Source organism: Halyomorpha halys, unplaced genomic scaffold (assembly GCF_000696795.3).
Source record: "Halyomorpha halys isolate HHAL.00 unplaced genomic scaffold, Hhal_1.1 Scaffold1287.1, whole genome shotgun sequence".
NCBI classification, from domain to species: Eukaryota; Metazoa; Arthropoda; class Insecta; order Hemiptera; family Pentatomidae; genus Halyomorpha; species Halyomorpha halys.
In genome coordinates, this window is record NW_027112028.1 from 94,282 (window position 1) to 110,356 (window position 16,075).

The following is a 16,075-nucleotide window of genomic DNA, read 5'->3' on the forward strand; positions in this document are numbered from 1 at the left end:
AAAATTAAGTTTTAAAAAAAAATTTATCTGAAATACATTTTCTGTGTAGATTCTAATAATTACTCAATTTTGAATATTAAGATAGATGACAATGTGTATTTCTTTTTATCTACTATTAAAATATAAAAGAATTATTATTATCTGATGAAAAAAAATTATGAGGTACCATGTAAGTAATGTCATAAAAGGTTATACAAAATATCATGCTAAACTATATATATATAGTTATATATGCAGGTATATATACTACCTAACTAAGCAACACTACAGCCTGGGGTGGGCCTTGGCTCCCTTCACATAATTGCTCCACTGGTCTCTTTCCTTTGCCCTTTCTCTCCATCTTGTGACTCCTAAAACTTTTCCTCAAGATTTGATAGCCAGTGTCCCATTCTTCTTTTTATTATATGGTCCAAATATTCTATGTAGCTTGCCTTAATAAATTGGACTGCATTTTCATCCTTGTATAATTTGTTTCTTGTTCGAATTCTCCATGCACTGATATTGCTGTTAAACGCTCGAACACTTTCAATTAGTCCATCACCTTAGTGATTAAACTCAATCATCTTTTATTACATTTAAATCAATATAATAGATACATAAATGTCAGAAAAACATTAAATACTTTAAAAAGTATTTTAAACTTCAGAACAATTTTAAGTAAAGAGAAAAAAATCCAGTTAGTAATCAGTTATTCCTCACTAATCAAGCAGATGTATAGTAAGAGATAGTAGTAGAGAGATTAAGAGATAATGTTATGCTGGATACGAAAAATAAACATTAAAAACACACAAGACCAAAAAACTATGTATTGAACTAAAATATAATAACACCAATTATTAAAATAATAAAGGATTACATGATCAAACAAATTAAAAACAATAATAAATTCATGTTTATTCTTCTATCTTAAAGAAAGACGATCCCCATGATAATAATAGTAAAAATTTATTTTATGACAGCTGGATTACAGAAGGCACTAGCAAATAATCAAATGTATTGTAAACATGCATATAGCAAGTCTATGGATTGACAAATCAAGTAAATAAATGAATATAATACCAAAAGTTGTAATTACATTTATCATAAAGGATGAGGACAGCAATGGTGGCTGTATAATAATTTCTAAAAACAAGTTCTCCAACTGTAGTAGGTTCATTGAGAGTAATATCAATTGCAGAAACCCCTGATAAATCAACTTCATCATCACCTTTTATAGGAATAGGGCCTTTAACTGTAAATTGTACTGCTTCTCTTTCATACATCCCATCCATTTTTCAGAACTTGAAAATTTAAATAAATACTTCACCATAGTTACAAGATAATACAAGACAAAAAAAAATCTGTAACCCCTAGCAACACACAACACCTGATTTCATCAATTATTGATTTTAATAGATTTGAAGTTCTTAGATACAAAGGAGGATGTGACACATTGAGAAAAACAATCCTGAAGTATTAACATCAGTAAAACAAAATATTTCTTATTATTATGATTATTTAGGGGCATTTAGCCTCTTTTAAATAATTTATAATTTTCATGTTAGGGCTAAGAGTCTTAGCGAAAAAACAAATAAACCACATTAATATGAAAAAAAAATAAAATACATACATGTCACTTGAGCTATATTTACTTTAACTGTTTTTTTATAAAAAATTACTACTAAATTACTGTTAATTTAAAAAAATCAACAATCCCATTTGGATATAAAGAAAAAAAAATTATTGTAGGAGGACAGTCCAGGTGGTGGTCAATAAAGGTATTAAAATAGTAAAAGAAAAACCAGTGTATCCTTTTAGTTTTCTTTTACTATTTTGATACCTTTCTTGACTGCCACCCGGACTATCCTCCTACAATCTTATTTCATACGGTTAACTATCTTCTTCCAATCGAAAAGAAATAAATGCATTATTTTAGAAACATCTTATCTCAACCATCATTTTGTAGAATACCTATATATTTTGGTAATTACAATAATTATGATGGTAATTATTATTATTGGTTACAATTATTATGGTAATTATTATCCGAGATGCATGTTTTTAAATGGTTTGACATTTCTTCAGTTCGCAGGGTGCCACGTAAGCGACAATATATATGTACATACATTAGTGTGTGTGATAGAGGAGATAATATACCATAAAATTAAAAAATGTATTTTTATCTACAAAGTAAAATTCTCAATAGAAGCTGAATTAAAGATTAAGTTGAGAGTATTTACAATTATTAGAGAGTTGGAAAAATAAGGAACAGTTGAAAAGGTGATATTTAACATAAGAAAAGACATTTCAAACAAAGATGGAGGAATGAAGTTCTATCAGGAAGATTAGGATTAGATAAGAAATAATCACTGAAATTACACAATGGAGCACTGAATTATTAGGGTATTAAAATCTGATTGTGAGAATAGGCATGATGGGAAGACAATAAAATTTGAACTGAAATGTCTGTAAAAATGTGAAAGATGGATGGACATCATAAGTGTATAACTTAGTAGAGTAAGAGTATCAGAAAAACTAGTGACAATAAGGCCGAAAAACCAATCTCAACTCTGGTGTGTACACCTTCAGTGAACAAAGGCATTATAAATAATATATGTATTATTAATATTTATATTATTTTTAGATTGCTTGCCAAATTGGATTACAAACTGATTTTAGGTTTAAAAATATGATATAATCAGTGTTGGTTCCTGGATAGTGGCAAAGTGGGTTCACAGATAATCGTCATTGGTAACTGGTGGGGGAACTAGTCCCATAAGTGGTCCTTTTTGCCAACCCCTTTTATGAAGAAGCTCCATCGTACTAGGTAGGAGTGTCAATATTCATTTCCCGGGAGCCCCGGAGAAATAAATATTAACTGCCTAGATGGGAATCAAACCCACATTCTAAACCAAGTGCTCTGGGTCCCATGCCCCAACAGGCAAGGCTCGCATCTCTAGATGATCTTCATAGTAACTAATTCAAAAATATGCAAAATACCTGTCACAGGTACAGTGAACTACTAATGTTAGTGATACTAATTATAAACAGAATCATTTTCATAAGGGAACTAGAGAGCAATCATTTTATTTCTCACATGTTTATTGATTCAATGAAAATAAATACCTTACACATGAATTGGAAATCAAATTAAATTTTTGTAAGCTAATTTAGCTGGAATGTTTCTAACATCTGAAAGCCATGTCGGGTGCATGACAATGACTTTAGTACCAGAGGAGCACTGCACCAGCAGTCAAGTCGTAGTGCTAGTCAGAATGAAGTTGTTCAATTTCTGTTCATTTACTCAATCTCAAATGAAATTCTTTTATTTCTTTTTACAACTATAAATTAATTCTATTTTTCTTTTCTAATGCTAGAGGGGTCATGTCCTCAAGTGAACAAATGTTATAACTGTCGAACAAAGCGTTAGTTTAAATTTAGAAATTTTGAAAAATCATGGTAGTCTCATCAATCAATTTATTTTATAACATATATTATTATGCGCAACAATTTTAGAACTTATTTTATAAACAACATTCATCTAGCAGCAACCCAAGGCAATAATAAAACAGGTCTACAAAATGAATTCGATAACACTTGATAATTTTGGCTAATCTGAATGTTTTTTGGAGCAGAAACAAAAAATTAACTTAATTTTCTTCCATCTTTCTGGCCCACTTCAGTTTCAGTTTCAGCGTACAAAAAAAAAACCTTAGATTAGCCAAAACTATGAAATTTTTGGATATAAGGCCTGTGTAATTAATAATTAGCCAATTGAACACAAACCAGAGATGACAAAAGTTAAACTGATTTTGACTCATAAGGGAGCATTAGAAAACCAGTGGGCAAAGCGAAAGTCCATAACCAAAACTATAACAGCAGAAATAAATTGGATTAGTAATGCTCACCCTATCTAGTAGTAAGGTAATCCTCCCCCAGTCTAGGGTAATCTTCATCTTACCTTTAAAACATTCACTTATAGCTAGTATATTGGTCAATGCAAGACATGTCACAATCTCTCAATAACCATAACACCAAAAATAGTTGGGAATCCTTCCTGGCCACCCACCCCACTTAACTCAAATTAGAGGAAGGTCTCATCTCACCTTTGAAACATTTAAAAGAAGAAAGGAAACTTAACCCTTTCACTCCCTGTGGATGCATCAAATGATGTGTAAAGTAACTGCGGGAAATGGGATTGCTTCTTTCTGGGACACCAAGGTACATCCGACTTGCCCCTTACTACTTGGATGAAAACCTATTTTTCACCCCCACCCTCTCTCCTCCCCTTCCCCAAAAAAATGCAAAAATTATTTTTTACCCTTGGCCTCATCAAGAGATTTCAAGGCTAATTTTTTTGTAAAAGGAAGTGTATGGGTCAAGTTAAAAAATTACGTTAAATTTAGCAACATTGAAAAAGTGGATAAAATTATTTAAGTGCAAAACTCCCAATATCTCATCTTTCCCCCAAAAATTTACAAGTTTTGACATCCAAAGCATTAATTTACGACAAAAAATCTAATTTTTTTTTCATTCCCTCAACTAATCTCTAATAGAAATATATATTCACATACAGCTATATTTATTAATCTTAAATTTTTTAATTTATTTTTTAAGGTTGTATGAATAAAGTAATAAATTAAATGTTGATATTAAACATTTCAAGTTAACAAATAATTGTTCCAGGGTCTGACAGACCCATCTGTCCTATTGAGGGTTTAACAACAGAACATTTTTCAAGTAATCATCTATCATTTAACAAAATTTAACCTCAAAAATATTAGGGTCAACAATTCTTTCTGGGCAGGAAACTTTTTATTTTTAAAGACTTGAGAATGAATTACTGATTGTCCATACACTTTTTTAATTCCTGTATTCATTCATTATTAAAAAATAAAAATACTTTAAAACTATTACAAGAAAATTTTAATTAAACAGATATTAACTTGTGCAACAATATAAGAAGCTGTCTTATATTGTCAGCTTGATAAAGGAATCCTCAGCCTATATTAGGCTATTTAAATCCTTGAGAACTAAAGTCACTGACCTTAATAAAAATTCAACCTTAAGCAATTTTTTTTCTAGGATGGATGGAATCAGCAGGCTCTACTCTAAACCACGATTTAAATTAATCTAACTTTAGCTTAGAACAAGTACTTAAGACCAAACCTTAACTTATTTAACGCTCAGATATAACTTCTTTTTAAATATCATAAACATTTGAACAAAAAATAACTTTCTTTCATTAGGTAATTAGCTAACTTAAAACCAGGTCAATTTCTCAGAACTAATGGGATAAGAAAGTGAATAACTCAATTTCAAATAAAGTAAGGAAAGTGCAAGGCTAAGGCTTAATTGGACACCATAGAAAATATCGGGTATAATACTCGAAATAGTACAAATATACCTATTAAAAGAACTTATTCATTTAACAAGCTCATTAATAATTTAAATAATGAGTAAAGCAGAGAATAAATCGCAACTTCTTTTTTAATTCCATTATACATCACTGCTATATTAGAAAGATAATTGAGCAAGTAATGACTATATACTCAGCATACATTAATACTAAGTGTATGCATTTACCACATAGAATAAAAGATGATGAAGGATGAGAATAAAAAATATCAAAAACTGAACTTAAAGAAATTGTTTATTTCTAGTTAGATTACATTGTATCAATTAGATAAATATAAATATAATGAAAATGCTAATAAAAATATCAAAAGCAATTTACTGATATGGAATTTTGATGGAATGAAATGCTAATAGCCTTAATATCCGCCCCTAAGACGCAAAACTAAATGCAGGGTTGATTCCTTCTGGATGTTGTAATCAGACAAGGTTCGGCCATCTTCAAGTTGTTTCCCAGCAAAAATAAGTCTCTGCTGATCCGGTGGAATTCCTTCTTTATCCTGAATTTTAGCTTTAACATTTTCAATAGTGTCAGAAGGTTCTACTTCTAGTGTGATTGTTTTTCCGGTTAAAGTTTTAACAAAAATTTGCATTCCTCCTCTCAGACGAAGTACAAGATGCAATGTTGATTCCTTTTGGATATTATAATCAGAGAGGGTGCGCCCATCTTCTAATTGTTTGCCAGCAAAAATCAATCTCTGCTGATCTGGAGGAATTCCTTCCTTATCCTGAATTTTAGCTTTAACGTTTTCAATAGTATCTGATGGTTCAACTTCCAATGTAATTGTTTTCCCAGTTAAAGTTTTAACAAAAATTTGCATTCCACCTCTCAAACGCAGGACCAAATGAAGAGTAGATTCCTTCTGAATGTTGTAATCAGAAAGGGTTCGGCCATCTTCGAGTTGTTTTCCAGCAAAAATCAAACGTTGTTGATCTGGTGGAATTCCTTCTTTATCCTGAATTTTAGCCTTCACATTTTCAATGGTATCTGAAGGTTCAACTTCCAGCGTGATTGTCTTGCCGGTAAGAGTTTTAACAAAAATTTGCATACCTCCTCTAAGACGAAGTACAAGATGTAAGGTGGATTCCTTTTGAATATTGTAATCTGAAAGGGTTCGGCCATCTTCAAGCTGCTTTCCAGCAAAAATCAATCTCTGTTGATCCGGTGGAATTCCTTCTTTATCCTGAATTTTGGCTTTAACGTTCTCAATAGTATCAGATGGCTCAACTTCCAAAGTGATAGTCTTTCCAGTGAGAGTTTTAACAAAAATTTGCATGCCACCTCGCAGACGAAGAACAAGATGTAATGTGGATTCTTTTTGGATATTATAATCGGAGAGGGTACGACCATCTTCTAGTTGTTTACCAGCAAAAATTAATCTCTGTTGATCAGGTGGAATTCCTTCTTTATCCTGAATTTTAGCCTTAACATTTTCAATGGTATCTGAAGGTTCAACTTCCAGGGTGATGGTCTTGCCGGTTAAAGTTTTAACGAAAATTTGCATACCACCTCGCAGCCGCAGTACAAGATGAAGAGTGGACTCTTTTTGTATATTATAATCTGACAGGGTTCGGCCATCTTCGAGTTGTTTTCCAGCGAAGATCAAACGCTGCTGGTCAGGAGGAATTCCTTCTTTATCTTGAATTTTAGCCTTAACATTTTCGATGGTGTCTGAAGGCTCAACTTCTAATGTAATCGTTTTACCAGTTAGAGTCTTGACGAAGATCTGCATTCCTCCTCTTAAACGAAGTACTAAATGTAAGGTTGATTCTTTCTGGATATTATAATCAGAGAGGGTGCGGCCATCTTCTAGTTGTTTACCAGCGAAAATCAGTCTCTGCTGATCAGGTGGAATACCTTCTTTATCCTGAATTTTAGCTTTAACATTTTCTATGGTATCAGATGGTTCAACTTCCAAGGTTATAGTTTTGCCAGTTAAAGTTTTCACAAAGATCTGCATACCTCCACGAAGTCGAAGTACAAGATGCAGTGTGGATTCTTTTTGAATATTGTAATCAGAAAGGGTGCGTCCATCTTCCAACTGTTTTCCTGCAAAGATCAGCCTTTGCTGATCTGGCGGAATTCCTTCTTTATCCTGAATTTTAGCTTTAACATTTTCAATAGTGTCAGAAGGTTCCACTTCTAATGTAATGGTTTTTCCTGTTAGTGTCTTGACAAAAATTTGCATTCCACCACGTAAACGTAGAACTAAATGTAAGGTTGATTCCTTCTGAATGTTATAATCAGACAGAGTACGACCATCTTCCAACTGTTTTCCTGCAAAGATCAAACGTTGCTGATCTGGTGGAATACCCTCCTTATCTTGAATTTTAGCTTTAACATTTTCAATTGTATCAGAAGGTTCCACTTCCAATGTAATCGTCTTTCCTGTTAAAGTCTTCACAAATATTTGCATACCACCTCGCAGCCGCAGTACAAGATGAAGAGTGGACTCTTTTTGAATATTATAATCTGAAAGGGTTCGCCCATCTTCAAGTTGTTTTCCAGCAAAAATTAAACGCTGCTGGTCAGGGGGTATTCCTTCTTTATCTTGAATTTTCGCTTTGACATTTTCAATAGTGTCAGATGGTTCAACTTCCAGCGTGATTGTCTTGCCGGTAAGAGTTTTAACAAATATTTGCATTCCACCACGTAAACGCAGGACTAAATGAAGAGTAGATTCTTTTTGAATGTTATAATCAGAAAGAGTACGTCCATCTTCAAGCTGCTTTCCAGCAAAAATCAATCTCTGTTGATCAGGAGGGATACCTTCCTTATCTTGGATCTTTGCCTTCACATTTTCAATAGTATCTGAAGGTTCAACTTCCAGTGTGATTGTTTTGCCAGTCAGAGTTTTAACAAAAATCTGCATTCCTCCTCTAAGACGAAGTACTAAATGTAAAGTAGATTCTTTCTGAATGTTGTAATCTGAAAGAGTACGGCCATCTTCAAGCTGCTTTCCAGCAAATATTAATCTCTGTTGGTCTGGAGGGATTCCTTCTTTGTCTTGAATTTTAGCCTTGACATTTTCGATTGTGTCAGAAGGCTCAACTTCCAATGTAATTGTTTTACCAGTTAAAGTTTTAACAAAAATTTGCATTCCACCTCTCAGACGTAAGACCAGATGAAGAGTAGATTCCTTCTGGATATTGTAATCTGACAAGGTACGGCCATCTTCTAGTTGTTTGCCAGCAAAAATCAGTCTTTGTTGGTCTGGTGGAATTCCTTCTTTATCTTGAATTTTGGCCTTAACATTTTCAATTGTGTCTGAAGGCTCAACTTCTAATGTAATTGTTTTACCGGTTAGAGTCTTGACGAAGATCTGCATGCCTCCTCTTAAACGAAGTACTAAATGTAAGGTTGATTCTTTCTGAATATTATAATCTGAAAGGGTGCGGCCATCTTCAAGCTGCTTTCCAGCAAAAATTAATCTCTGTTGGTCTGGGGGAATTCCTTCTTTGTCTTGGATTTTAGCCTTGACATTTTCGATTGTGTCAGAAGGTTCAACTTCTAAAGTGATTGTTTTGCCAGTAAGAGTTTTAACAAAGATCTGCATGCCTCCTCTCAGACGAAGCACCAAATGTAATGTAGATTCTTTCTGAATATTATAATCTGAAAGTGTGCGGCCATCTTCAAGCTGCTTTCCAGCAAAAATTAATCTCTGTTGGTCTGGGGGAATTCCTTCTTTGTCTTGAATTTTGGCCTTAACATTTTCTATTGTGTCAGAAGGCTCAACTTCTAATGTAATTGTTTTGCCGGTAAGTGTCTTGACGAAGATCTGCATCTTCAATCTAGAAACAAAATTAATAATATTAATCTCAAAACAGTAGAGTAAATTATAATTAACAACTATAAATTACTTGCCAATAATAAAAAAATTTGATAAGAATTTAAATGAAATGAATTAACCAATCACTGCTAATAATTTGGAAAACTTCCACATTTTTTTTTTTATTTTTTTCATTTTTTGGATGTGTTTAACATATGACACAATATGATTTGCTCCAAAAATTATTACAAACTTAAATTTGTTGAAATTTACAATCAAATGAAACTCACAATAATATCTGTTTTGACTCAAATATTAAAGGCAAATAAAAAAAGCTGAAGTAAAAAAACTATGAACTTAAAATCAAAATTTACAAATGATTGAATTAATCATGTGCTAGGATATTCTTAAATATGAATTACCATATGAACTAATCATTAAAACATTAAAATTAAAAAAAAAATTCTATTCATAGATAAATAAAACACGAGAAATAAAAACAAAATTGAAATATAGCATTACTGTTATAAGCAAAAACAAAGTTTTATTTTTAAAAATGATCATTCACTTTAGGACAAGTCTTTAAAACAGGTATTTCAATTTGATTTAACTCTAAGGAGAGAAAATGTAAAAGTCAGAACCACCTTTATATAATAAATACCTGAACAATGAATTGCTAACAAATAAATCAATCAATCACATCCATTACTTTATGTCAATAGAAATAGGGGTAATATCTTAAGAAAATTTAAAAATTTCATAAGCAGTATCTCAAATAAAATTGAAGATATTAAGCTTGATGAAACACCTAACAAGAATGATGAAACAAATTTCATCGTAAAGAAACTATATATAATTAATGTTTGATCTCATTGCATGATATGGCACAAATTTCACTGATGCAATCTTTACCAACAGATCAATTAAAATCAGATTGTTGGCATAAGTTAAAACTTTCTTAACATAAAGGCATCCATCAAAATTAATTTTTAATATTTAAACAAAATTAAATAAATAATATTAACCATAAAACTGGGATAAGACCACATTCACTATGCTATAGAAAGATTAAGTTCCATTAAGTATATACTATGAGAACAAAAATAATATAATAATAGTAGTATAACTGATAATTTCATAAAAAAACTGAAATACCTTAGATGAAAATAAAAATTAAGGTGAATATTAAATAATCAAATATAAAATTGATGCGGAATAGGATAATATCTAACTCACACAACACAATAATTTAAGGTGTTGCAATTAATAACGACGAAAGTAGACAAAAACTTTCGATAGGACCAACACCTTAACCAGGAACACAAAGTAATAATGGCGTCTCAAGACGAGAACATTCTAGACTATCGATCCATGTCGACATAAGGTGCAATCTACAGTAAAAATCGTATATCACGTTAAAAACATACAAAAAACTAATAGAATCACGTTCAAATAACTACATCTACGCGAAACAAAAATAAAATTATGAGATGGTAAAAACAAAACACGGTAGTGACGTTTAATGACGCAGCTAATTCCGAAGGGCAAAACGTAGAACAATAAAATTGAACATAAAAAAACATGATAATTAATAATTCAGGTAGGAAACTTAAACATTTAGTAATTTATTAAAAAACTTGAGATTTAAAACAAATTGATAAGATTGGGTTACGACATAATTCAAAGTGGCCATAAAATGAAGAAAATTTAAATTAGAAGTTAATAAAATCATGAAACTATCAATTGATTTAACATTGACATACAATTACAATCACAGAAACAAAATTATAATAATAAAGAATAATAGCATGCTTATTGTAAATGTAATTCACATATTTAACCATTAACACAATTTACAATAGTAATATTAAGTTTATTTATCAATTGTACCACAATTTCAAGATACTTAGATAACAAAATGGCTAACTGTCAAAAAGGAAATAATACGTACCTCCAATGATACTTGAACAACTCTTTATCACAGAAACTTTGCGACTGAATTGGGCGCAGCGCAGAGCGGTCCTTTTATAAGTTCATCGATTTTCCTTTACTGACGTCATTTCTTCCTTGTTGGCAGCATTTCATTGGTTGTTATTTTTAGTACCTTTCCTGTTATCTTGACCTCAAATAAAATATTGCAGTTATTTTTATAAACAATACAAATTTCAATAAAACAAAACAATATAAAATATTTTTTCTATTACTAAAATTATTTTTGTTATTAAAAGGCTCAACTTGATATTCATGATGTATATAATACAATAAAAATCAATAGAAACTTCGATTTCATCTAGCCAAATATATATCATCAAATTTTCTTACCAATTTAGATTTTAGTGTCTCAAATTTAAAAATATTTTAAAGGAAATAATAAATCAAGTAACTAACAAATGTCAATCTGGTACAGCTTTCTTAAAAATATCTGACTATATTGAGGTTAGTTTGTATCTACCGATATAACCTGCCCTCTATGTAATCCAGTATCAGCGTGAATTTTTTTAAGGTGTTCATTAATTACATATTTAAAATGGCAAGTTTTATGTTTCTGTAATTTTTGGATTAGCCAAATTATCCTCATTAACAATAAAACTTTTGAGTCATGTTTCTGTGCTCACTTCAAACTAATTTCATTTCTATGTTATTTCCCTGTAATCCTAATTTTTTAAACAAAATTTTGTTAACCATTCCTTGACTAACTAGTATCATTTTCTTTGTAGCAAAATACTTCAGACAGAAAGATGTCTGACCGAAAAGCAGAACTAGAAAAGAAGAAAGCCAAATTACAGGCCATCAGAGAAGAAAAAGAAAGAAGAAGAAGGGAAAAGGAACAAAGAGATGTATGTGCTTTAAATAAAAGCGCAATTAATAAATTTTTATGAATTATCCTGAATCTTTTGTTTATTTTAGGCCGAAGAAGCAGCACTTCGTGCACCAAATCCAGATAAAGATCAGAAAAAAGTTGACGAAATGCTCTCTTCTCTTGGCATAGCTCCTGTCTCTGGTAATAATAATGATTTATTAATGAGATAGGTATTAGAATTACTGTATTTCTGAATTTCTTTCTGTCAAGGGGGACTTCATGTTTCACCATATTCAGAATGTCAAGATATATGATTTATTAATATTTGTGGACATTACGTGACAATTTCCAAGATTTGTTTAATGTTATCAAATTCATTTATTTAAACATTACTTCTAAATGATTCCATATCAGTAAACTTAATTACTTACAGTACTTTGACAACCACCACCTATGATTGTGATGAAACATTGTGCAATTGATTCTGTTACCATCCTAATAGTATCAGCAAAAAAATGTTTACCTTACTTGAAGTAAATTTAAAAAAAAAAAATATTTTAACAACTTTAAGTTTTAGTTTTTTGCTATCTGATGAAAGCCTTTAATGTGCACTAACACCATTAAAACAATTTTTCTCAAAACTATTCAAGATATAACAAAATTTTGCTAGGATTTTTATACATAAGTGTTATACACAAAAACATTGAAAAATGGTCTTATTAAATTTTCTCTATTCCCCAAAAAAACTAAAACTTCTTAAACATAATATTTGAGGAAATCGAGAAAGTTTTTTTTTTTTTTTACATGTCTTAAAGATATGAAGCACTGAATGAAAAATAAGTGAAAATTTGAAAAGTAATATGAACTTTAAATACTGTAAGAAGTTTACTAAACCTTTCAGTAAATATCTGTATGTAAAAGTATAGTTAAAAATTGAATTAATTTTCATACAGAAACTAAAATTAAATTTTGTTAAGTATGACAAGTTTGTTCCCTTATAAGGTGGCAAACATTCGTATTTCCAACTTTATTAGAAATACTTGCGGGCTGAACAACCATAAAAAAATGTTTAATCAATCACATTTTTAGGTCTGAGTTCCTGGTCTGCCAAGATAACATCATGAAAATTGATTAAGAATAGTGAAAACGCCCTAATACAAAATATACCTTCATTCCCTTCAAAAGTAAAAATATTTAAATATAATTTTTGAACAATGGAAGAGGCAGTTATTGTATTTACTGAAACCACTTCTTGAGCTGATACAGTGCTCAAATTTATTTAAATACCGCCTGATAGAGTGCTCAAATTTATTTTAAAATACCGCTAATGTTTAGGCTTCTTGAATAATAAAAAATATAGATAGCTTTTTTGTTGTTATTAGAGTATTTTATGCTGTTTTTTTAGGTATATCATACAGTATTTCTGTTAAATTTCATGTTATCTTGATATACCACAAGCCCAGGCCTAAAAATGTTTTTATTGTTCAGCCTGAAAGTATTCTTCACATAGATTGAAAATATGAATGTCTGCCGCCTTACGTCAGTTATAATAAAATTTTATAGGGAACTTGTCTTATTGTCTGTTTGAAAATTAATTTAATTTTTACCTAGGCTATACAGTTGGTATTCTACACGTTCTTATACAGAAGGTATTATTTTTTTTAAGATGTACACCCCCAGAATTTCATTTGGTCTCCATATCCTTAAAACTAACTACAACATAAAAAAAAAAATTCAAGCAGAATAAATTTTCTAAAATATGAGCCCTAATGAGAGCTTTTTATATTCAATAGTTCATGAGATACAGTTTGTCAAAAAGCTACATTTGTTTTTCAAAAAATGAATAAATCAATATTTTGTTAATTTATTTTGGAAAATATCATGGAAACTACTAGTCCCACAAACATCCATTATAAACTAATTTTTGGTTATTTAATGAGCTTCAATTTGAGTGCTAATATATACCTATAAACAAATTTTGTAGATATTATCGATAGTTTTAGTTTTATTTGAATAAACTTAGGAAGCATATGTAAAACATGGTCCTCACTCTAGCTCACCAATTTTCTACCTTGTGAAATTTTAACATCTGATAAGAATTAGAAATGGATTTATTTTACATAAAAAAGAAGAAAAAAAACTGTAACTTTAAAGTTCTGACCATTTAATTCGATGACCCATATTAACAGATGATATACTGAGCAATTATTCAAAATTAAATTCTCATTAATATAATATATAATATTCCTATAACATACTATTACTGTTTTTTATTTTTATTAGTACATTGATAGTTCTGCAATCCAACGAGTTATATTTTTATCAAAGGCTCTTTCTACTAAGGCTAATTTACCTGCTGCCTATCAAAGTAGTCAGTCACTTCATGCCCATGACAAATATTTTTGTTTGTTTTTGTAAAAATTTAAAAAGAAAAAATTATAAAACAACATGTAGGTATTTGTATAACCGCCTTCAATTTCAAAAGACAATCAACCAGGAAATATATATATATACATAAAGTTTTATTGTAAATAGAGGTGAAATATTTATCAAAATGAAATCTTGGAAGGATTATTTCAATTGCAATAACTGGTAGAATATTAATAGACCTGAAATGTCAGGATGAAGGTTTCTCCTATTTCTAATAAATTTATAACCCATAACTTACTAGTCATACCATTTGTTTTTTTTATTATGCTCACATAAACACTTAGTTAAATCAGGTAAAAGTGAATCTGGCAATTTTCCTTAACCTAAATTTATTGTTTACAGATGTACTATCAAGTTTATCAAGTGTGCCAACCATCGGATCATCAGATGTTAGTAGTTCTACTGCCACTCCAGATTCTAGTCTCCTGCAAACACAACCCCAAACTGGGTAAAATTTCTTTTCAATTATGTTTTAGTGTTATAATTTGTAAAGTATAGTTTATGTTATATTATAGATTTTTTTTTTCAAGGTTCTGTTGGGGCTAATCTTTATATTTATTGATTTTTTTTTTCTGTTTCAAACAAACTTAATGGTCATTATTATTGCTACAGATTGAGATATGAAAATATGATGAGATTTATAAATATATTAATGGTCATTTTAACTGTAGCCTCTTCACTAATAAAACATCTACCAGTCACAATCTAACTTGGTTCAAGTTAAGCAATCTAAAATTTTAATTTAGAGAAGCAAAATTTTTCAGAAACTCAAAAATTTATTGTTATATATAGTGTACAATATAAATTTGCCCAAATGCTTCTCGCAATCTAACAGATGATCTAATAAAAAATGCCAGTGGAAAAAGTTGTTTGCTTACTTCTATATTTTCATCAACCGCTATCTCTTTTTAACTTTGATGCAATCCATGTAACTGATATGCCCAGCAAAAATTTAGGATTTTATTCAAGAAACAATGAAAATTTTAATAACATAATTTCTACTTCCAGTCCAAAGTGTCATGTTTCATGTTGCTAAAATCAACTTATAATTTCAACCTTTGGTTTAAAGTGTTGTGTTAAAATCTGTGACTGAGATATACACTAAAAAACAAAACAAAAAACAACGTTCTTATGTTATATAAACAAATCATCTCAATAATACACTATAAATATTTACAAGTTTCTTTATGATTTTGTTTTTAATTTGTGGTAAGAATTAATTTTATTAATAGGTCATATAAACAATGTGTAGCATAAACAAATCATTTTAATTAATAATACCCTATAAAAATGAGAAATTAACATTTTTTAATAACTGGTTATTCTTCATTTACCGGTTACTGGTTTTCTGACAGAGGATGAGCTAATAACATCTATTACTTCTAGCATAGTGGAGGGGCCTAATCTATTATAGGAATCGGCCCCTAATCTTAGGAGTCTAATTATTAAAATTGCAAAGGAATTACATTGAAGTCTATTTAAGTCACTAGGAGAATAACAATACCTAACATCTCTACTGAAGCCATCCGACAAATGAACTATCAGATATGTATCCTTCATTTTCTTCTGCTTAAAGTCTTCTGTGATAATTCTTTCAGTATGCAGGAGTGCATTATTCTGTATTGAAATGATCTTTTAAGCAATAAATTGAATGTATAATGGAATGGAATGGAACGGAAAT

The 16,075-nt window shown here is 30.2% G+C and overlaps 3 protein-coding genes across 25 annotated transcripts in view; 1 reads left to right on the plus strand and 2 right to left on the minus strand.

Annotated features, from left to right (window-relative positions):
- Positions 1 to 1,345, minus strand: part of LOC106689156 (nicolin-1) — a 6,144-nt gene extending 4,799 nt beyond the window's left edge. The window contains exon 1 of the mRNA XM_014434006.2: positions 1,076 to 1,345. Within this exon, the coding sequence (XP_014289492.1) occupies positions 1,076 to 1,271 (196 nt within the window). The 5' untranslated portion in view covers positions 1,272 to 1,345. The remainder of the gene's footprint in view (positions 1 to 1,075) is intronic.
- Positions 1,346 to 5,614: 4,269 nt separating this feature from the next.
- LOC106689152 (polyubiquitin-C) lies at positions 5,615 to 11,274 on the minus strand. Of its 3 annotated transcripts, none has more exons than XM_014433976.3 (2): positions 11,116 to 11,274; positions 5,615 to 9,186 (listed from the first exon to the last, which is right to left on the minus strand). In XM_014433976.3, exon 2 carries the CDS (start codon positions 9,177 to 9,179, stop codon positions 5,754 to 5,756), a length of 3,426 nt encoding a protein of 1,141 aa, XP_014289462.1. In that variant the 5' UTR covers positions 9,180 to 9,186; positions 11,116 to 11,274; the 3' UTR covers positions 5,615 to 5,753. The 3 variants fall into 3 exon arrangements, with proteins under 3 accessions (XP_014289462.1, XP_014289463.1, XP_014289464.1); XM_014433977.3 differs by lacking the exon at positions 11,116 to 11,274 and adding an exon at positions 9,455 to 9,545; XM_014433978.3 differs by lacking the exon at positions 11,116 to 11,274 and adding an exon at positions 9,260 to 9,281.
- Positions 10,411 to 16,075, plus strand: part of sw (short wing) — a 33,496-nt gene continuing 27,831 nt past the window's right edge. For 19 of the 21 annotated variants that reach the window (XM_014433981.2, XM_024358901.2, XM_014433991.2 and 16 more), the window contains exons 1-4: positions 11,552 to 11,694; positions 11,882 to 12,001; positions 12,072 to 12,165; positions 14,737 to 14,842. In XM_014433981.2, the coding sequence (XP_014289467.1) occupies positions 11,692 to 11,694; positions 11,882 to 12,001; positions 12,072 to 12,165; positions 14,737 to 14,842 (323 nt within the window). In that variant the 5' untranslated portion in view covers positions 11,552 to 11,691. Of the gene's footprint in view, positions 10,765 to 11,551; positions 11,695 to 11,881; positions 12,002 to 12,071; positions 12,166 to 14,736; positions 14,843 to 16,075 lie in introns of those variants that run through there. The other 2 variants (XM_067049932.1, XM_067049931.1) reach the window with 2 other exon arrangements.

Excerpts from the sequence above, each read along its gene's own strand:
- LOC106689152 (XM_014433976.3), bottom strand. The coding sequence starts at position 9,179 with ATGCAGATCTTCGTCAAGACACTTACCGGCAAAACAATTACATTAGAA.